This window comes from Carcharodon carcharias, chromosome 15, assembly GCF_017639515.1.
Source record: "Carcharodon carcharias isolate sCarCar2 chromosome 15, sCarCar2.pri, whole genome shotgun sequence".
Taxonomy (NCBI): Eukaryota; Metazoa; Chordata; class Chondrichthyes; order Lamniformes; family Lamnidae; genus Carcharodon; species Carcharodon carcharias.
This window is the reverse complement of record NC_054481.1, coordinates 125,364,903-125,388,793: the sequence shown is the minus strand read 5'-3', so window position 1 is coordinate 125,388,793 and position 23,891 is coordinate 125,364,903. Positions and strand designations below refer to the sequence as shown.

The following is a 23,891-nucleotide window of genomic DNA, read 5'->3' as shown; positions in this document are numbered from 1 at the left end:
AACATAGTTTTATCGCAATAAGTATATAAACACCTAAAATTGTCATTAAGAGCAGAATGTGGAATAAGTAACGGGTAATTCATTTTTCAGCATCCCTCTTGCATATAGCACATTTGGCATACTGAAAAATAGCATGAATCGCAATTGTTACAAAGGTTTTTCACATATCTTTTTTCATTCAGACTTACATTCTGTTCTTAATGGCAATTTTAGGTGTTTACATACTTGTCTCTTACAGTTTTGGAGTGCTGCATTCAGGTACAGGGGAATACAGGAACTGCCCGTTCAAAGAATATAGACGTTCCGTAAAAAAAAAGGTATTTAAAACTATTGAAAAACGGGGTTGAATGTGTTGTTATTCAAGGGCTTCATGCGATTTGGTTTGTGCTGAGCTTTGGATTTTCCAAGCTTCCTCTGACAACATTGCAAATAACAATTGCTTATTTTGTCCACACTGTTACTCTGCACAGAGTTACAGGGCCCTTCATTCATCCAAGATTCTGCATTATTTTAGTCTGCATGTTTGTTACATAATTTGGAGCGTTGCTTCTGCATGGAAATTTGATTTCTGAAATCACTGCACAGATTTGTGATTTGCCTATCCCTCATTGTAGTGCTTTGAATCCATATAGGATTAATGAATATGGTGTCAACCTCATTCCTTATAGATGAAAATTTGATTTGCAAAGAAGGAAACGCAAAAAAATGAGCTACAGGCACTTTTTGTTTCTATAAACCAGCATTGGATGTACATGGCAGGGGCGACTACTAGTTCCATCGTGAATTGAGCATGGAGAAATACAGTTAGTGTGTAGAAGCAAAAATTGCAGTTTTCCAACTCAGTGCTGCCACTGACTGGGCTACTGATGATACTACTGAAGGCTGGATAGAACAGAATATTGTATAATATCTTTACATGGTACTAAAAATTTGACAGATTTTTCTAATAAACGTTTGCAAGCAGCATGCACTTTTTCTCAGCAAATTTTAGAAGAATCTAATTGACTAACATTGAGACTGAAAAGCTGCCTTCAAAAATCATTTTCAGAACAGAAAATAAAATTCAAAAGCAACTTTGCTCTATATTAATTCATTATGTTCCCTAATATTTTTGTACAGCTGTGTAAAATTCTGCTCTAACGGTCGTTAAAGGTGACCCTACCACAAACTTTGAGCAAGTTTGTGTTTTAACCTTAAAACTAAATTTGCTAAAATATATCTCATTCAACACACAATTAGTTGTGCAACAATGGATTTCACTGAAAAGTCAATTGGAAAAGGGCAAAAATATTTAAGTAGAATGTTACTTTTGAACCTCTCCCTATAGCGATAATTCAGAACAGTCAATTTAGAATAATAGATAGCTATGATATGAAATTTAATTGTGTTTCAAGTGATGTCCGTAACCATGTCCCTGTGTGTAGATTTACAGCCTTGAAATTATTTCCTGCTTTTTTTTGTGTACTTAAAATTTTTAAATAATTAATGTTTTGAACTCCCAGCACTTAAGTAAAATTTGTGCATTATGCTATCCACGGAACTTGATAGTCATGATATTGTGTTATTGTATAATATGCAGTTAACTTACACAATATACGTTCAACCTTTGTGTATATATTACTAAAAATATAATAAGTAAAATGCCTCTTTATCACTGGTGCTTATTTCCAGTTGACACTACTTTTGCTTTTGTACATGTCTCAAAATACTACTGTGTATGAATTCAGTATGTAACCCAGAGAAAACCTGGACGTGGTCCCATCACCTTTGCGAAAATATTCTTGCCCCATCTGTCTCCCAGGCAACTAGTATGGTTCTGCACCTTGGTCTTTCCCCTCTATCCATTTCCTGTAGGATGTCTATGCTACAAAGTTTCCAATCAAGCCCCTACATCATTGCCTATAAGCAAAATTTACAATTGACCCAGCTCCCAAAAGGCAGAGGATGCTGGAACAATTAGATCTGTGAAGACTAAGATAGATTGATTTTCGTTAGGTAAGGGTGTTGAAGGGTATGGAGCAAAGGGGTGGGCAAAATGGATTTGAGGTACGGATCTGCCATGATCTAATTGGATGGCTCGAGTGTCTGGCCTACTCCGGTTTCTAAGTTCCATTGAAAAATATCTGATATTGTTGTAGCGATAATTGAAACGCCCTACAAAATTATATTCTAATTTAATATCCATGGGTATCCTTGTGGCTACTTTTGACAGCTGTACCTAAGTGTTACATTACTCTGAAGTGATGTTTTATAGAACTAACCCATCTCAATTGGATTTATCATTTACTTATGCCCGAGGCATGTGCTTATAGGGCTGTATCGTTCATTTTATTTTGCTGTAGGTGATATGGAACTTACTAAATGTTTGCAGCCATTTGACCAGGACTGCCACTTTTGGACTGGCCTCATCAAGAATGTTTCAGTAATATTACTCAAATTTAAATATTCCTTTCTGCCAATTCAACTATAAATCATTTACTAAATGTCGAAGTCTTGCTAATTTTTTTATTTGCACAAAACAAAGACAAGCGCTCACACTGTGTCCTTTATAATTTCATTTACTTAGCCTGCTGATGTTTAACATTTCAGAGCAAACGGGACCACCTGTTAATGAATGTCAAGTGGTACTATCGTCAGTCGGAGGTGCCAGATTCAGTTTACCAGCATCTGGTTCAGGATCGACACAATGAAAATGGTGAGTACTCTAATACCTCCTTGTCATGACAAATTAAACATTTTTTTCCTCCAATTATCTTTCCGTTACTCCCTTCTACTCCTGAAGCTGGCAACTTGCGCTTTTACCGATGTCAGTGACTCTTCTCTGTATTGCTTTCTAAGACGCCATGCCTTCATATGTGAGTGAGGCTTGTGAACTGCTTCTGTAATGGGGCGGGTGGGGGGTGGGGGGGGAGGATGAGGGAGGGAGGGATGGGAGTCTGTAATGTATCAACCCGATACAGTGTCCACAAACATGCATTTGGTAGCAAGAGACATTCAAAATCAGGAACTTTGGCTTACATTTCCCTCCTAATAATTGTCCAGGGTATATAAAAAAATATATGCTGCTTTTCCATGATGAACTACCTCATGACAAAAGAAGTCTTTCAAAACCTGCAATTAGTAAATAATGTTAGCACTGGAAGATCTGTAATTAATAAATGTAATAGAATTTGCTGTAGATTAGATTTGTGGTTTATTTGCTAGGTATACTAGAATTGTATAAAAATTGGTGCCTACCTGAACAAACAACTTTTAAGTCCCCTTACCATTTTTGAAAAAGTCAAATGATAGGAATTGTACTTAACTGAAGCAGTATGCTGTGCTCTGGTTAATCCATTTTGTATCATGGCCTGCATTTGGTGCCCATGTCCTTGGGCTAGAGGAAGCACGAGATATTGGCCATTTTTCAGTGACCCTGCTGCTATATGCGTGTGTATGAACTAATTGTTTTTGTAAATAGCTTCATACCTTGAGATAGAGAATCTAGGGGGTTAAACATGCCATTTTCTTAAATTCCCATCTTGAACCCTTCAACTTTACCTCCCATCCTTTTTTAACATTCATGCTTATCTTCAGTTCTTTTTCTTCCATCAATTAGATTCATGCTGTTTCTAAGACTGACAGCTCAGCATTATTCTGTGGAGTCAGTTGTTTTCAGTATTACTGAATTTTGAATTTTATTTTATTTGAGCAAGACTTTGCAAAGTGTTGACATTAAATTTTTTTTACCAACCCCTTTCACTTGTCACAACTAATGTCCTTACATGAATCACAACTCTTATGTTTTGCAAAACCTCCTCATTGTATTGTATTATATCCCTCTGCCAAAATGTCCCAGTGTCTTGTTTAACTTTTTCATTGCGATTATATGTTTGACTGATGGTCCTAACAGTATTTTCACAAAGATATTTTGTAAGGCTTCAGAGCTATAGTGACAGAGATTGTAGGATAAAATCACTGATCCTGTACTCCCAGTGTGGAGCTGTAGTTAAAGGGAATGGATATCAGAGAATTACCACTACAGTGTGGCAGCAATTACTCTGAACAGTGTTGCCTTTGAGCACTTCCCCCTGCTGGAAGTGTAGGATCAGTGAAATTCTCTTCGAACGTATTTCAAGCCCCTTGAAGGAGACAATGGATCCTAAAGTGGAATGAAATAGAGCCATATAACCCATAATTCCAACCGTATGCCTGGTATTTATGCTCTTGTATTTGCCAAAGAGTGTCATGAAACAGTTGAAGGCTTCGTTTGGTCATATTTTGAAAAAAACATGGTGCTATCATTTGGTCTAGCATCTCTGTCTCCTTTCCCCCAGCTCCCAACTACTTTTAGTTAGTCTTGGGTGTCATTGTTTGCCACACATTTGTGGGGTCAGAATAACTATATTTAATTAGAATGATTAGCACATGGCCCCAAGAAGGAACTGTTGAAACTGAAGGAGATAGTACTGAGGCACAGCTAGCTTTGGGTATTCTGGTAAATGTGGAAACATTCTGGATTAACATATTTCTGTGCCATTAATTTGATAGGCGTCGGGTTCCAAATTAATCTTGCTAGTGAATGTTTCATGAAAACCTAGATTGTAACTAGGATCTTTCCAATCAAATTTCTGTGCAGTAGTATCTCCAAATCAAAGGACAGGGCTGCTGTCAACATTTACCTTTGCAGGATCAGATTGTAGCTCATTTAAGATAGCTTGTTCAGGCAGTACTCCTCAAAACTATAGTACATCTCAATGGGTGATGGTGCCTCAGCATTTGCTGAAATTTCTTACTGCTAGAAAGATAAAACAAAACATGTTGGCAGCTGTAACTTGTAATCACTAACACTTTTTGCCTTGCCTGCCTGACAAGTTGAAAAGCTCACCTAAGCAAATTAGTACGTTGGTCATAACACAGAGCGAAACATAAACAAGACGGGTCTGACTTGATTTAATGGTATTTTGTTTTATATTTCAGTTACAAGGCCAGGTAGTTATCCTATGGATATTACTGAGGTTAGTTAACCAGGAAAGAAAACTATGATCTCTAATCATTTGTATAAGTGTGCTTGAGGTTGGAAACTGGTGGAGAAAATACATTATTTGGAGAGACACTAAAAACTAGAAAACTTTCTTTGGAATCGATGGATCCTAATATATCCCTTTTGAACTAGTGACTTTATGTGACATGTGGTTCTTGTTTAAAGGATTACATTCTGAAGCTTGAAAATTAATAACTGCTGAGAGGATGTGTTTGTCTTGGGCGCAGCGCATGTTAGAATAATTAGAGATCATACGTGCGCTATGTTTGAGGTTTTTGTCTTTAACAGAAAGTGTTTTTGCTAAAGAACTAACATGTACCTCAGTACGAAGTTAAATGGAAATTCTCAACTTATGGATGATCGGAGAAATCGCAGCAAGATCTTTTTAAAACCCTAATCAAAGGCAAACGAGTGTAGCTTTGGAATTGGGTGCATACCTGGGAGCTTGGTGAGTGAGGAAGTTTAAAGTCTTAACCTTATTCTTGGAAAATCTTGTCTAGTCTGTAATTGGCAGTTAACTGAAAAGCACTGTGTAAGTAGGCTAAGCTTCTTTCTTTCTTCCAGCCTTAGGCAGGGTAAACACACTCTGCTGAGAGAGCTGAGTAGTTAATTAGCTAATTGGTTGAATCTGGTTTCTCCAATTCCAATTCGGTCTACTATAAATTCAGGGCTCTTTAGTGCATCTAAGGTAAATGAGTGCAGCTTTGGAACTCAGTGCATACCTGGGAGTTCGGTGAGTGGGGGAGTTAGGCGAGGAGGGGAAGGAGATACCCCTTTCCTTTTGTTTTTTCTACCTTTTTCACTCTGTAGAAATTGGTTCTTACTCTACCGTAGGGAAAGGAGATAGCTGTTTGTTGAGTATCTGGTAAGTGGTTGAGGTGTATTCCAGTTCTAAGGTTTAAAATAGTATGCAAACTGGTGGTAAATTTAATAAAGTACATAAAAAATGAAAATAAATAAGTGAATTTAAGTAATTAATTAAAACACATTAAGGAATAGCAGGACAGGTGATGTATCAAGGCTGCAGCATGTGGGAGCTCCTGGATGCCAGTGTGATACAGGGCAAACACATCTGCAGTAAGTGTTCGTGGCTTGAGGAGCTTCGGCTCAAAGTTATTGAGCTGGAGGCTGGGCTGCAGGCACTATGACATGTCAGGGAGGGGGAAAGTTGCATGGATGCTTTGTACCAGGAGTTAATCACACCAATTTGGATAGGGTCTTCTGAGTAAGTCATTGGACAAGGAAAGGAAGGTGTGATTGTGAGTGAGGCAGGTAAGGGAATCCAGAGATAAAAGCAAAATAATGCGGATGTTGGAAATCTGAAACAAAAACAAAAATACCTGGAAAAACTCAGCAGGTCTGACAGCATCTGCGCAGAGGGATACAGTTGACGTTTCAAGTCCATATGACCTTTCATCAGAACGAATTCAGAGGGCAGAAGTGCAGGAGCCTTGACTTTTGCAATTGTCCAATAGGTTTGAGATTCTCTCTGCTCGTTTGAATGAGAGTGGGGGCTGCAGGGTGAGTGAGCAAACTGATCATGGCACCATGTTACAGAAAGCCATTCAACTGGGGGGAGCAAAAAGGGATGTGGTGGTAGTAGGGGATGGTATAGTGAGAGGGATTGACACTGTTCTCTGCAGCAAAGAGTGAGAGTCCAGACAGCTGTGTTGCCTGCCCGGTGATAAGGTTTGGGGTGGGGAGGCGGTAGTATATTGGTATTGTCACTAGACTAATATTCCAGAGACCCAGGGTAATGCTCTGGGGACCCAGGTTCTAATCCCACCATGGCAGATGGTGAAATTTGAATTCAATAAAAATCTGGAATTAAAAGTCTGATGATGACCATGAAACCATTGCTGATTGCTGCAAAAGCCCATCTGCTGTCCTTGGGTCTAGCCTACGTGTGACTCTAGACCCACAGCAATGTGATTTTCTCTTAAATGCCTTCTGAACAAGGGCAGTTAGGGATGGGCAATAAATGCTGGCCTAGGTAGTGACGTCCACATCCCATGAGCGAATTAAAAAAAAAATTGCTGGAGAAGAACTTACAGTGGGAGAGGGAGGATCGAGTTGTCATGATACATGTAGGTACTAACAACATAGGTAGACCCAGGAAATAGGTTCTGCATAGGGAGCATGAGAAGCTCAGCACTAAATTAAGAAACACTAGCCTCGTTATCTCTGGATTTGGCATAGTGTACATAATATTAGAGAGATGAATACATGACTCAAAGACTGGTGTGGGAGAAGTGGGCTCCAGTTCATGGGGCACTGGCACCATCACTGGGGAAAGTGGGAGCTGTACCATTGGGATGGCCTACACCTGAACCGTGCTGGGACCAGTGTTCAAGCAAGCCGTGTAACTACAAAAGGGTTTTTTAATTAAATAATGGCGGTAAGAGATCAAATTTGAGAAGATGTGATAAATCAGCAGGGAAAAGAAAGAGAAAAAGGTATTAATGTGGGAAATGATAAACTGCGTGACAGAGTACAGGGAGTGCAAATCTAAGAGTAAATCAGGTAAGGCTAGAGGTTACAAAAAGTAATAAAAGGACAAAATTAAAGGCTCTGTATCTGAATGCACATAACATTCGAAACAAAGCAGATGAACTGAGAGCGCAAATAGAAATAAATAAGGACAAACTGATAGCCATTACAGAGACGTTTTGCAGGATGACATAGGACCTGCATATTGAAGAGTATGTGACATTTAGGAAGGCCAGGAAGATAGGAAAAGGTAGAGGGGTGGCTCTATCAATTAATGATAATATTAGCACAATAGAGAAAGATGACTTGAGTTCAGGAAACCAGGATGTAGGAACAGTTTTGGTAGAGGTGAGAAATGATAAAGGCAAGAAATTAATTGTGGGAGTGGTGTACAGGCCCCCTACCATTAACCATATGGTAGGACGGGGTATGAAGGAAGAAATAACGGGAGCTTGCCAGAAAGGTACGGCGATAATCATGGGGGATTTTAATCTGCAAATAGAATGAGGAAATCAGATGGGCAAAGGTAGCCTAGATGAGGAATTCAAAGAATGTTTTCGGGCTAGTTTCTTTGAACAGCACATTCTGGCACCAACCAGAGAGCAGGCTGTACTTGACCTGGCATTGTGCAAAGAGAAAGGATTAACTAATGATCTCATAGTGAAGGCGCCCCTCAGTAGCAGTGATCATAATATGATTGAATTTTACATTCAGTTTGAGAGAGAAAAGAGTGGATCCAATACTAGTATTTTAAACTGAAATAAGGATAATTATGAGGGCATGAAAGCACAGCTAATTAAAGTGAACAGGCAAATTAGGTTGAGGAATAGAGATGCAGTGGCAGAAATTTAAGGGGATATTTCAGAATACACAATAGATATATTACAATGAGAAAGAAAAATTCCAGGAGAAGGACCCACTGTCCATGGTTAACTAAAAAAAAAGTAACAATAGTATCAAACTTAAAGAAAAAGCATATGATTGCGCAAAGATGGGTGGCAGTTCAGAAGATTGGACAGAATATAAAGAACAGCAAAGAATGACTAAAAGATTAATTAGGAGGGAAAAATTAAAGTACTAGAGAAAGCTAGCTAGAAATATGATGACAGATAGTAAGAGTTTCTATAGATATTTTTAAAAAAAAGAAAAATGTTAACAGAGTAAGTGTTGGTCCTATGGAAAGTGAGTCTGGGAATTACTATTGGAAAATGAGATGGCAGATGAATTGAACAGGTATTTTGCATTGGTCTTCATGATAGAGCGTACAAGTAACATCCCAGATATAGCTATAAATCAGAAAATGGAAGGGAGCGAATAAGTGGAAAAATTACAGTCACCAGGGATGTGGTACTGAGAAATTGTAGGAGCTGCGGGCTGAAAAGTCCTCGGGTCCCAATGGACTTCATCCAGGGTCCTAAAAGAAGTGGCTAGTGAGATAATTAATACAATGGTTTTAATTTTCCAAAATTCTCTAGATTCGGGGAAGGTTCCATTATATTGGAAAATAGCAAATGTAATTCCTTTATTCGAATAGGGAGAGAGACAGAAAGCAGGAAAATACAGGCCGGTTAGCTTAACATCTGTCTTAAGAAAAATGTTATTGCAGGGCACTTGTAAAAATTCAGGCTAATCAGGCAGAGTCAATATGATTTTGGGAAAGGGAAATCATGTTTAACCAATTTATTGGAGTTCTTTGAAGAAGTAACATATGCTGTGAATAAAGGGGAACTTGGTGGATGTACTGTGTTTAGATTTCCAGAAGACATTTGATAAGATGCCACGTCAAAGGTAACTGCAAAAAATAAAAGTTCATGGTATAGGGGGTAATATATTGGCATGGATAGAAGATTGGCTAGCTCATAGGAAACAGAAGGTAGGCCTATATGGGCCATTTTCTGGTTGGCATGATGTAATGATTGGTGTGCCGCATGGATCAGTGCAGGGGCCTTAACTTTTTACAATTAATATAAATGACTTCAGTGAAGGGGCTGAAGGTCTGGTTGCTAAATTTGCTGATGACACAAAGATAGGACATTAAGATGGGAAGAGGACACAACGAGGTGACAAAGGGATATAGATAGGTTAAGTGAGTGGGTAAAGACCTGGCAAATGGAGTATAATATGGGAAAGTGTGAAAGAGTCCATTTTTTAAAAACAATCATGGGATGTGGCCTGCGTTTATTGCCCAATCCTAATTGCCCTTGAGAAGGTGGTGGTGAGCTGCCTTTTTGAACCGCTGCAGTCCGTGTGGTGTAGGTACACCCACAGTGTTGTTAGGGAGGGAGTTCCAGGATTTTGACCCAGTGACAGTGAAGGAACAGTGATGTGTTTCCAAGTCAGGATGGTGTGTGTCTTGGAGGGGAAATTGCAGGTTCCCATGTATTTGTGGCCCTTGTCCATCTGGACGGTAGCGGTCATGGTTTATGAGGTTCTATCCAAGGGGCCTTGGTGAGTTGCTGCAGTGCATCTTGTAGGTGGTATACATTACTTTCACTATGTGTTGGTGGTGGAGGGAGTGAATGTTTGTGGTTGTGGTGCCAATCAAGTGGACTGCTTTGTCCTGGATGGTGTCAAGCTCCTTGAGTGTTGTTGGAGCTGCATTCACCCAGGTAAGTGGAGAATATTCCATCACACTTCTGACTTGCGCCTTGTGGCAGACTTTGGGGAGTCAGGAGGTGATTTAGTTGCCACAGGATTCCCAGCCTCTGACCTGCTCTTGTAGCCACAGTATTTATGTGACTAGTCCAGTTCAGTTTCTGGTCAATGGTATCCCCCAGGATGTTGATAGTGGGGGATTCAGTGATGCCATTGAATGTCATGGGGCGATGGTTAGATTCTCTCTTGTTGGAGATCATCATTACCTGGCACTTGTGTGGCATGAATTTTACTTGTCAGTTCTCAGCCCAAGCCTGAATATTGTCCAGGTCTTGTTGCATTTGGACATGGACTGCTTCAGTACCTGAGGAGTCAGAATGGTGCTGAACATTGTGCAACCATCAGCAAACATTCCCACTTCTGACCTTATGATGGAAGGAAGTTTATTGATGAAGCAGCTGAAGATGGTTGGACTGAGGACACTACCCTGAGGAACTCAGGCTGGAGAAATAAAAAAGAAGCATACTATCCAAATGGTGAGAGATTGCAGGGCTCTGAGATGTAGAGGTACCTAAGTATCCTAATGCATTAATTGCAGAAGGCTAGTAAGCAGGTACAGCAAGTAATTAGGAAATCTAATAGAATGTTATTTATTGTGAGAGGAATTGAATACAAAAGTAGGGAGGTTTTGCTTCAGTTATGTAGGGCATTGGTGAGACCACATCTGAAGTACTGTGTACAGTTTTGGCCTCCTCATTTGCATAAAGGATGTAAATGCATTGGAGGCAGCTCAGAGAAAGTTTACCAAATTAATACCTGGATTGGGAGGATTGTCTTATGAGGAAAGGTTGAATAGGCTTCGCTTGTATCCACTGGAGTTCATACGAGTAAGATGCGACTTGATTGAAACATGAGAGATCCTGAGGAGTCTTGACAGGGTTGATGTGGAGAGGATGCCTCCTCTTGTGGGAGAATCTGTCAGGGGCCGCTGTTTAACATTAAGGGGTTGCGCATTTAGAACGGAGATGAGAAATTTTTCTCTCAGGGTTGTGAGCTTTTGGAACTCTCTTCCTCAAGAGGTGATAGAAGCAGAGTCTTTGAATATTTTTAAGGCAGAGGTAAATAGATTCTTGATTAGCAAGAGGGTGAAAGGTTATCAGGGGTAGGCGGGAATGTGGAGGAGTTCACTATTGGATCAGCCATCATATTATTGAATGGCGGAGCAGGTTTCTACAGCCTAGTAGTGTACTCCTGCTCCTAATTCATAAGTTCTACATATGTTCCTATGTACAGATAATCCTTGTGGGAGTAACACTGGCAGCTGCAACACTGGCATCTATCCGGCTATGTGAAAAATTGCCCAAGTATGTCCTGTACACAAAAAGCAGGACAAATCCAAACCGGCCAATTACTGTCCCATCAGTCTACTCTCAATCATCAGTAAAGTAATGGAAGGGGCCACCAACCGTGCTATCAAGTGGCACTTGCTTAGCAATAACCTGCTCACTGACGCCTGCTTGGGTTCTGCCAGGGATATTCAGCTCCTGACCTCATTACAGCCTTGGTTCAAACATGGACAAAAGAACTGAACTCCTGAGGTGAGGTCAAAGTGACGGTCAAATGCTGCCTTGATGTCAAGGACAGAGTGTGGCATCGACGAGCCCTAGCAAAACTGGAGTCAATGGGAATTGGAGAAAGCTCTCCGCTGGTTGGAGTTATACCTAGCACAAAGGAAGATGTTTGTGGTTGTTGGAGGTCAATCATCTCAGCTCCAGGACATCACTGCTGGAGTTCCCCAGGATAGTGTCCTTGACCCAACCATCTTCAGCTGCATCATCAACGACCTTCCTTCCATCATAAGGTCAGAAGTGGGGATGTTCACTGATGATTATGCAATGTTCACCATTTCTGATTCCTCAGATACTGAAGCAGTCCATCTCCAAATGCAGCAAGACCTGGACAATATCCAAGCTTGGGCTGACAAGTGGCAAGTAACATTTGTGTCACACAAGTGTCAGGCAATGACCATCTCCAACAAGGGAGAATCCGATCATCGTCCCTTGATGTTCATCACCATCACTGAATCCCCCACTATCAACACCCTGGTGGTTACCATTGACCAGAAAATGAATTGGACAAGCCATGTAAATACTGTGGCTATAAGAGCATGCATCATGCAATGAGTAACTCAACTCCTTATTCCCCACTTGTCTGTGCAGCTCCCACAACACTTAAGAAGCTTGACACCGTCCAGGACAAAGCAGCCTGCTTGATTGGCACCACATCCACAAACATTCACTCCCTCCACCATCGACACACAGTAGCAGCAGTGTGAACCATCTACAAGATGCACTGCAGGAATTCACCAAGGCTCCTTTGACAGCAGCTTCCAAACCCACGACCACTACCATCTAGAAGGACAAGGGCAGCAGATAGATGGGAACACCACCTTCTGGAAGTTCTCCTCCAAGTCACTCACCATCCTGACCTGGAAATATATTCACTGTTGCTGGGTCAAAATCCTGGGACTTCCTTCCTAACAGCACTGTGAGCGTTCCTACACCACATGGACTGCAGCGATTCAATAAAGCAACTCACCACCACCTTCTCAAGTGCAACTAGGGATGGGCAATAAATGCTGGCCCAGCCAGTGAAGCCCACATCCCATGAATGAATGAAAATAAGTAAAGCTTCAATTAAAGTTGTCACCAAGGATGCCTCATTGACTAAAGGACATATCTGTTAATCTATTCCTCTGGTTCTATTTTTGAATATTTTAATCATGTCCTTTTTTAAAACATTCCACCAGTTAAGTTTTTTTTTGAACAGCTCTTATTCCATGAAACATAATTGCTTTTTAGACGGGGCCATATGTAGAATTAAGCTGCCTGGCATTACATTGAAATGGAAGAGAAGCAGATGTGTTCTTAACATCTGGCTGACTTGCATAAATTATATGGGCGCAGCGAAGTTGGTTTATGTACAGACTGATTAGTGATAGCAGTTGCTGATGTATTTTACTGTGAGCAAAGCAAGGTTTGGCCAGGTGTTTGTACAGAAAGAAAGCATTCTCCCAGTTGGTCTGTAAATGACCACCTTACTGGTAAACAGCAGTTTGTGGCCATGTTTCATAAGGATTCCTTACTATCAGCAGAGTGTGCCAGCTTTGATAAAAAGCCATTTGGCAGAAGTCTAAAATTGTAGACTTTCAATTAATTCTTCTTCTTCAAAGGTTTAAAATCTAGGTAGATAGGACTTGCGAAGGGGTAAGTACTCTGTTTGGACAGAACTTCCTTTGTTATCATTTTTTAAAAGTTTAAGTCCCGATAAATGTCTGCTCTTCTTTCCTCATTCTTATGGGGCTGCATTTCTACAGGTGCTCACTTGGCCATTCTTCAGGTGAGTTTAGATAGATGATTTGTTAACAGGCAGTGTGACTGTGTAGGACATCACATCTGAGCTCACCCAAAGTCCAGAACTGGGAGTGAAATTCTTCCATCACCCCACATTACGCTAGGAGGTTGAGGCCTATTCTAGAATTAATGATCAGTGAACTCAATAGAGATTGAGAGTTGAATTTGAAACTGAATTGGGCACTTTCTTTACCTACTAGGCAGTTGGGAAAGCATGCCACCTTCTGCTTAAAAAAATTCTTGAATTTTGATTTCCAGTGTGTGCCATATAGAGTCTAAGCTACTTAAGCTTGTTAATTTCGTCAACAACTTTTTAAAAACATTTTTAAATTCCAGTTCAAGTTTTTCCTCAAAATCTTGGGAACTTGGGTTACTTGATCAAAAATTGCTTCCATCAAGGAGATAGAGGGCAAATTCTCTTGAAAGACTGTGCATCCTCGGTGATTCATTCCATTGGGTTGCTTGATTCCATCTTTGTATTTGGAAGACACTTAGAGAAATGAATTTTATAGCTAAAGGAGAATAAAATATATTTATGTTTAGTTTACCATTGTGACACTTAGGGTCCAAGTAAGACATGGAATCTTGCATTATACATTTGTATATTTTGCCTTCAGATCAGCAGTGGTAAATTATTTACTAAATGGTGTATACTCTGTAATTTGTGAATTGTAGTGTGTCATACGGTCTTCAGAAAAAGTAATTACCTTGGTGGTACAATGGAAACCTGAGTAATGTGCGTATATATAAGGGAATTACCATAACCCGCAACTGTCTTTTCTCTTCAAAGAGGCCTCAGTTCATTCTCTTCTGATGAGTCATAACCCCTCATTTCAGGCCTTATTCTTGTAAATCCTTTTTGTAACCTGTCCAGTACCTTTATATACTGCAGTCTAATCAAGGCTCCAATACAAGTTTAGCACAACTTCTCTATTTCTCAATTGAATGTAGAAATAAACCCAAATACTTGGTTTGTTTCTTTTATTGCCTTGTTAACCTGCTTTGAGTGATGTATGTATTTGTACTCCCAGATCCCATTGTTCCTCAATTTCATTTAAATTTTTGTTTTCCAAGTCATATGTGACGTCCTTGCAAATCTTAATCAATATGTAATACCTCATGTTTATCTGTATTGAAATTCATTTTTCAATTATATGCCCATTCTGCAAGTTTATTAATGCCTTCTTTAAATTTGTAGTGGTCCTCCTTGGGATTGACGATTTTGCACCACCCACCCCCTCCCAATTTGATGCCATCCACAAATTTAGAAATTTGTTTTTTTCGTTCCAAAGCCTAAACTTTTAATGTAAATTGTGAACAATAATGGTCCCAGCAGTGATTTTTGTGACACTGCACTTTCCACCTGCTGCCATTCTGAATGGTTACTCTTCACCTCTATTCTGCTTTTTTAGCAAGAATGTTAAGCTGACTGCTTTATCGCCCCCTAGGTATGTTCTATCTCTCTTCTTAAATACAGATATAACATTAGCTATCAGCCATTACTCTGGCACGGCACCTTTTTCTAATGAATTATTAAATATGTATTAGTGCCTCTTTATTTTAAAATGCTTGGATATAATTCTTCCAGCCCAGGAGTTTTATCTTGTTTGAATTTGATTATTTAATATTTTTCCTCTTTTTATTTTAAACATGGCTATATTATTTCTAATCTCATCTTCTGATGCTATGCCCACCTGATCTGTCTCCCTGGTTTGTACGAAGCAAAGTAATTATTTAATATTTCTGTCATTTTGTTAACACTGCCTGTGTTTTTTATCCTGTCTATCCCTTAGTGGCCCTATTCCCCATCCTAACTTTCCTTTTTTAATTTATGAGCCTGTACAATATTTTACTATTTTGTTTTATGGTTTTTGAAAATTTAATTTCATGGTTCCCCTTTGCATTCCTAATTGCTTATTTTTTTTTTACTTTTTTCCCCTAATCTCACATGTTCTCAATTGTCATACCTTTCTTTACCCTCAATTTTTCCCTACATCTTTATTCCTCCATGGTGACTCATTAATTTATTAGCGGAATGTGTTTTTCCTGGATTCGGTTGAACACAGTTTTAAACGTTTTCCACTGCTGTTTTACATCATTGTCTGCTAATATTGTCCACTTTATTTTCCTGAGTTCTATTCTGAGTCCCTCAGAATTGGCTGTTCCCCAATCTTTTATTCTGGTCTTTTGTCTTGCTTATGTCCTTCTCAATTATTATCTTCAAGCATGTTATGGTCACCTTTACCTAGATTTTCCCCTACTTTTAATTCTCTTACCTGTTGGGGTTCATATTCCATTACTAGATCCAGTAGTGAATCCAACATTTTTGGACTTCTTAAATACTGGCTTGGAAAGTAGTTACGTGTACATTGTACGAACTCTCTTCCCTTATCCCTTTTACCTACCTGTTTTGCCAGCGTTCAGTTTTGAAACAATTTGGCTTGAATACCAATCATGTCTTGGGTAGGTTTCGTGACTGGAAGAATTTAGAGACTGCTTGATAACAGTGGCTGAATTTGCAACCGTAACCACTTGGTGCTGCATACCACCTGCCATTAATTCTTATTTCCATATTGAGGGGATAATATGGTTGGAACTCAAAACTACATCGTGTGAGATGTCCGTATGTACACAAGACATTGTGCCTCAAGTTGTTAACTTGGCATCAACAGCATAAATGAAAGCTTAGCTTGCATTACACAGTCCAGTTGTCAGTTTAAAAAAGGAATGTGCAAAAGCTGAGCCTGAATGAATGTCAGTCTCGGTGTGGATTTCCATATAGGAGGCGAATTTGTCTCTAGTAAATGCATTATTTGCAGGGAGGATAGGAGTTTGCTGGGAATGGGGCTCCTTCTGTATAAATCAAATGTATCCCCTCCTGACCATAGGATGACATTCAGATTGGAATTAGTCTTCTACAAGTTGGAGGGCCAAATAGTGATGGCCTTATAAATGACATTTTTAAAATTGAAGTAAGTATGACATTAATACCTAGTGAATATTTGATAAGAGTTTTTATTCCTTCAAGAAAGATAAATTTTTGGCACCACGTTCAGTATTTTAATTAAAAATTTTGAATGGTTGCCCAACTTCGAAAAAATGGTTTGGTAATTTGAACTTTTTAAAGCAACAAAATATCTAGATATTGAAAAATTGGAGTTTAATAAAATATTGCATTTGTTCAAAATTAGCGGTAATTTTTAATCTAATTGGAGTAAAAGGTACAGAGTAAGGACAAATTAATGGGAGAATGTGTTGGAAAATTGCAACAAAGAATTGTACAAGGACTTTTGTAAAGAGCAAATGTGAAAAAGTATTATTATGAATTCTTGTACAGTTTCACTCAGATTCCGAGCTGCCCCTCAAGGTCACTCCTGATCGGAATCTATTGTTATAATGTTTTTCCGTGACAAAACCTTTTATTCTCAATGTAGTTTCATCTGTCATAAGATTTTCATAAATCTCTTCCTTGGGGAACTATGTTGTTATCACTGTTCAATTATATTAGCAGTTTTAACATTTATCCTCCATCTGATATTTTTGAATTTGTGGAAATCATTTATGTACATAATAATTACATTTCCTGTAGATTCTGGCCGTGAGCTTGTGATCACAGACCCAGTAATTAGGAGTCGGGAACTCTTCATTTCGGATTATGTAGACACCTACCATGCTGCAGCACTCAGGCAAGTTTAAGTAATTAATGTAATGGTTTGTTTAAATAAAACCACAAAGATTGAAATAATAATTGGTTTTAAAATATATCATGGCAACATCAATTATATTTTTTTTCTTTTCAGAGGGAAATGCAATATTATACATTTTTCTGACATATTTGCTGCCAGAGAGTTTAAGCCACGACCGGACCAATTTTTTTATATACTGGGCTATAACCCAGAGACAAGGTAAGGGGTTAATGCTTATTTTGACAAGTATTATACACAAATACTCTTAATACTATTTAATCAAACATTGAAGATGCCTCTTTGCCCATTTTCATGATAAACCAATTGAAGGCGAGAGTGACTTATTTACGCATATAAACCAGTTAGCCTAACTGAGGGAAAAATCATTTTCAAACCAACGAACAATATAGCCACTTCAAAAACTACATTAAAAATTCCTCTTTGTGGCACCATGTTATATGAAAGGTGACGAGTTTTGCAGCTAGCTATATCTCAAGATACCGCATCTTCTCTTTTCTCCATCCACGTCCCACATTGATCACACAAGGATGATTTCCTTCCAGGACTCAGCCAACTCCAAGCTGTTGGGCAGAAGCAGCTAAAGAGCGAACATCCTCACTGGAATTCATATGCTAGAGTTCCACTTGTATCTTCCCTCAGCAGTGCAGAGACTGGGAAGTCACCGGAATGGGGGAATTAACTCTGCCATGCCGTAGATCTGTACGTTCATGCTTTACAAAGTCAGCACTCAGCACTATTAAAAGTGGTTTGAAAGTTTCATTTGATTTATTCTTTTTCCCTCACCAACTATTTTGTACAAAATGATGTTCTTCCTGTGGAATTTTGTCACTGTGCCTTGTGTTGCTGCTGAGTTTTCAGCGAAGTTTAATGTTGGGCATAAACCGTTATACTATTCCACGTTACAGCTTAGGTTAAGTAGCAACCATTTTGAGCTCTATAATGCTATCATGTCTTACCGATGGGTTACAGATCACTAATAGTGGGAATAATTATACTACATCCACAGTGTATTGATGCAGCATTAAACTTCATTGGTTCAAGTGTTATTTTGTGTTAGTGAATTGCTATCAGTATGCTAAATAGGCTATGGACAACATTGTCTTTACAGCACACCATAATCTAAAGCCCCAGTTTTCTGGGTGGTGATTCCAAGTAGTTTCATGCTTTGACTCTGGATGCTGTAAATAATTCTCAAGAGTACCTTGTACACTAAACCAGGCAACCCGTTAGTGTCTAGAATGAGTACAGCAGTTTAAAAATGTTTTATCTCTAGTAGTTTCTGGCACATTTAATATCTTTTTGTAAATGAAGGTTGCTCAATGTGCCATTTCGTAAATATTCCAAAATAATTTTTAGCCTGTAAATGTAACTAACTATAAACTGCTCTAAATTGCCCGTATGTCTTTTAGCAATTTTTAGAAAAAGTGAACCTTTACAGTCAAGAACCTGCCACTCAATGAGCAAATCTATTATCAATTGTTTTGCTAGATGGAACACAGTGAACTTGGAGTTTCATCTCAGGCCATGGAAAATTTGTGTTCTTCCCGCGGTATACATTATGTTTGCAACTTTTGACAAAGCCTGCTGCTTGCTTGTAGCCAATCCTGAAACCTGCTTCGTCTGACCATAAGTATCAGGAAGGAAAATAGAAAAAGTCTCACATGACAGTGTTTCTCAAACATTTCAATATGGGAAAAGTTGATCCTTGAGAAGCTTGCTTTGTCCTTATTTTAAAAAAAAGCAGATCATGCTTAAATCACTTGATGGCCTTATCCCTCCCTTTCTTTCTAACCTTATGCAGTCATAAAAGTCGCCCCCTTAATGGCTTGCGCACAAGGTCGAGCCAGAGGAGTGTTCTTCCACTTGCCCTGTCATTGACAGCTGTGCCTTCAGCCACCTGAGCTGCACTTTCTGAATTCCATGCCTAATTACCTCTGTCTCTGCACCTTCTTCTCTTTTAAAACTCACCTGATTGTCCAAGCTTTTGGCCAGCAATCCTAAAAATGGATGTTCACTTTCACAGTGAAACATGGAGTCGCACGAAGTTTCTCTGCTAGCTGGAGACTGGTGACCTGGACCTCCACAGAATATTTTGGCCACAGAGTTGCACATCAAAGTATTACCAGCAATCTTGGACTTCTCCTTTTCAGAGGTCTCGGACACAGCTGTAAATCACAATCACAACCCCAGAGTTTTGATTTTTTTTTTTTACCTGTGTCAGTGGATTTGTTCCAAGATCTTTTGATGATCTATTAGAATAAAAAGTATAAATAAACCATTGCAGTTTTAATTATATGGGTAAGTTGCCAAGTAATTTGAAAACCACAGAATCATAAACCTTTATAAGCATAGGAGGAGATAATTTAGCTCAATGTGTCTGTACCACCTCTATGCTAGGGCAATTTAAAACATTCTATCTTTCTCTCATTATACTGGATCCAATTTTCCTTGCAATATGCATTGGTGTCAGTCCAAAACTACAGTGAGCACTCTAAACATGATCTCACCAATTGTATAAATTCATGATTATTTACTTTTGTACTCTGTGCTCCTTTTTAGAAAATCTTTGCACATGCAGTTGCACTTTAAAGGGATTACATATTTAAACCCCTAGGTTTTTCTTTCTGCATCTTTCCATTGAGCGTCTATTTCCATTCCTTATTTTGCTTTCCAGAATGTATTGGCTCACAATTATCCACACCAAATTTGTCTCACTGGGTATATGGCACAGAAACAGACCAGATGGCCCAACCTGACCATGCCAGTGTTTATGCCTCCACTCAAACCTCCTTCCAGCTTTTCTCATCTAAATCTACCATCATAATCCTCTATTCTCTTCTCCTTAATGAGCTTATCTAGCTTTTCCTTAAATGCAGCAATACTATTTGCTTCAACCACTCAAGTTCCATATTCTTACCACTCTTTGGGTGAAAAAGTTTCTTCTGAATTTCTTGGTGACATTCCTCGCAACTATCTGATATTGATGGCCTCTAGTTATGCTGTTCCCTGGAACAGGAAACATTCTTACTTTATACACTTGAAAATCTCTCATAATTTTAGAGACCTCTATTAGTTTACTTATCAGCCTTTTTTCAAGAGAGAAGAGACCAAACCTGTCAATCCTTTCCTGATAATGTATAACCAAGCATTTCTGGTGTCACTCTTGATAGGTGTAGTGGTACTGTAACTAGACCAGTAATCCAGAGGCCCAGGCTAATGCCCTAGGACACCGGTTCAAATCCCACCATGGCACTTGGTGGGATTTGAACTCAATTATGATTGTAGAATTGAAAGCTATTCTCTGTAATGGTGACCATGAAACTACCATCGATTGTCATAAAAACTCATCTGGTTTGCTAATGTCCTTTAGGGAAGGAAACCTGCCACCCTTACCTGGTCTGGCCTCAGTGTGACTCCAAATCCACAGCAATGTGGTTGACTCTTAACTGCCCTTTGAAACCGTCTAGCCACTCAGTTCAAGGGCAATTAAAAATAGGAAACAAATGCTGGTGTTGCCAGCGACACTCGCATCACATGAAAGAATAAATATATTTTTAAAATCTTCTGCATGCTCTCCAGCATCTCCCTTTTTTTTAATAATATGGTGACCGGAACTGCATGCAATGCTCTTTTTACATGTGGCCTAACCAAAGTTCCATACAGATTTAGCATAACTTTGAATTCTATTCCTGTAAAAAATTAAATCCAGTGCATGGCTTGCTTTTTTGTGACCTTGCTAACCTGTGGCGCAACTTTTAGTCATTGATGTATTTGTACCCTTAAGATCTCTTTGTTCCTCTACCCCACCTAGACTTGCATTTTCCAAGCAATAAGTGACCTCCCTATTCTTCCTTCCATAATGTATTATCTCACATTTATCTGTGTTGAACTTCATTTGTCAATTGTTTTCCATTCCTGCATGTTTATTAATGACCCCCTGTGATTTGTTGCAATCATCCTCAGTATTGACTATCCCCCTCAACTCCAAAAAAATATTTGGTGTCATCCACTAATTTAGAAATTTGTTTTTTGATTCCAAAGTCCAAATTGTTAATGTAAGTTGTGAACAACAGTGGTCCCAGCACTGATCCTTGAAGACCCCCACTTTCCACCTTCTGCCACTCTGGATAACTACCCTTTACTCCTACATTCTGCTTTTCTACCCTTAATTCCCACTCTCTCAACCTGTCTGTATTCCTGAAGCCTTTTACAATCCTTTTTTGCTTTTTGTCATTCTGTCTACTTTGTCCTGTCAGCGAATTTCAAGCTTTTGCACCCTCTCCCAAAGATCAAATCATCTCTATATGTAACACAAAAGCAATATTCTGGTACACCGCTACTGAACTTTTCCCAATCTGAGCAGCATTTGTTTATCTTAACTGTTAGAAAGTTGTTTTGCCGATTGAAAACTATCCATGCCACTACACTTCCTTACGTACCAACAGTTGAATTTTTCTGACAAGCCTCTTTTCACTCTATGGCATGTCTTCTGAAAATCTACAATATTCCTCTTATTGAAACAGTTACTTCTTCAAGAAAAATCCATTAAGTTTGCCAGGATAGCTGCGATGGCAGGCAGTTAACATATTGTCTAATCAGCTAACAAAGACCCTATTCAACAGAACAACACCAATAAGTCTGCTTCCAGTCAGGATTTTAAACTTCAGTTTGACAGAAACCAAAACCCTTATTAATTGACTTCAGCTTTCCAGACCTTGTAAAAGCAACTTCGAGATCAACTTTAACCCTGTGTAGAGAATATAAAGGAAAATGTTGCAATTGAAATTGCAACGCAGCAGCAGAAATGATGTCTTAGGAAGTTCAACGAATACAAAATTTTATTGAGCTGGGTAGGAACCCGACAATTTTGCAGAACCTGTCGATTACCCTTGTGGGCGTCTCAAATGCCGATGATAACGGTTTGAAATCCCACATGAAGTACAAAATTGATGTGCTTTGGTAAGCATATGCTCTGTTTAAGGATGTGGCTTTTATTTTTTCCCTAATAGTCAACAATTCCTACCTCCACCTCCGCCTGACACTCGTGAAGTATAATTTGTTATGCTGTTCTTGCACTACACCTACCACCGCAACACCAATTACATTTCAGTCACAATGTGACGAGAAGTATTGCTGTGGACTGGAAGAAGTCAGTGATCCATGCATGCAGAGTGTTATTTATGGGCCTCCAAGTGCAGGCTGTTTTTACAGATTGAATATAGCTGACAGGTTGCTCAGGTTTTCCTGATCAGCAGAAATGAAAAATAAGTCTGCTGTGATGTCAGAAATCTTTTCAACGTTTTAAAAAGGCTTTACACAGCACAGCATAATTGGCCCCTGGTGTGCAAAAGCAAAAAAGAAAAGTAGGATATCACCTGTTGAAGATGATATTGCTTATCCCTGAACTGGCAGGTTTAACAGTTTTTTTTTCAGGCATTCACATCAGAGCATAAAGCACTTCAAGGTCATTTTGAAAAATGTGTGCAGCCAAATGTTCAACTCGATGATCATGTGCAGGGTAGAATATGACCCTGCTACATTGATTGAAGTAGATGCCTGAAAGAGAAATTTTGGCAGTTCATTAAAACCAATTTTGGCACGTTGGAACATTATTCTGGGCCTCACTCAACTCGGGAGGGAGCTATTGTTCTTTCAGTGCTTAAGCAGTAGAAATACCAGTGTGGTGATTTGATACTAGTTTGCTGGTAACCCTTTTGTATTATTGGATCGAAAAACATAAGAATTGCTACTGATAACGTAAGTGCAGTTTCTTTCCAATATATAAAACTGCATTATCATCGGACAATTTTAATGATGATAAAGCAACACATTAGTTGCATACTTTACATTATTTGGCAGTTTTGCATCAAATCTTTAGGGTTATTTATCTACTGGAGTTGTCACCATCTAACACTGGTAAAACTCACTTTTTAGTCAGAAGTTTGTAGATTCAAACCTCATTCCAGAGAAATGCTGGCCATACGAACAATACTCACATCCCAAGAGCAACAAAAAGAAATTGAGCCCATAATCTAAGCTGATACTCCAGTGCAACACTGAGGGAATGTTGCACTGTAAAAGGTGCTGCCTTTCAGATAAGACATAAAACTGCGATTCTTGTCTCCCCTCTCGCTGGATTAGAATGTCCCATGGCAGTATTAAAAGTGCAGCATGGGAGTTATTGTGCTATCTCGGCCAACATTATTATCTCAACCAACACCACCAAAACAAGCTATCTGCCAGTTATCTCATTGCCGTTTGGTGAACACACGTTAGCATAGCTGCGGCCACTTCCGGTATAACAACAGGTGCTATGCTTCAAAAGTGAACCACTTTGTGGACTTTGAGCTTGAGTGGTCCCTTATAAATGAAAATATAAGTTCTTTCTGAACTGCAGTGGTGAAACGGTTGCAGATTTTAGACTGAGAATTACAACAAGTCTACATCATGCCAGTGCAGAAAGGCCAGGCATGAACTTATTGGGATCTGGAATCTGCACCTGTGGCTGAGTATATGTAAAAGGATGTAGCTCTTAACTCTTAAATTTTAAAAAAAAATTATGGCATTTTTACTGAACTTTTCGAGAACCTTTCTGTTATTTGATTTATAGTAGTTGAAACATTAGTGCACTGAATATCACAGGTGTACCTTGAAATACATTAT

General features: G+C 39.0%; 1 protein-coding gene across 9 annotated transcripts in view; it reads left to right on the top strand.

The window, feature by feature from the left end:
• rerea (arginine-glutamic acid dipeptide (RE) repeats a) overlaps positions 1–23,891 on the top strand; it is a 505,448-nt gene that overhangs the window by 222,058 nt on the left and 259,499 nt on the right. For all 9 annotated transcript variants that reach the window (XR_005945305.1, XM_041206432.1, XM_041206431.1 and 6 more), the window contains 3 exons: positions 2,590–2,695; positions 17,111–17,207; positions 17,322–17,426. Coding sequence is in view for 8 of the 9 variants with exons in the window: in XM_041206432.1 (XP_041062366.1) it covers positions 2,590–2,695; positions 17,111–17,207; positions 17,322–17,426 (308 nt within the window). In the remaining variant the exon portion in view is untranslated. The remainder of the gene's footprint in view (positions 1–2,589; positions 2,696–17,110; positions 17,208–17,321; positions 17,427–23,891) is intronic.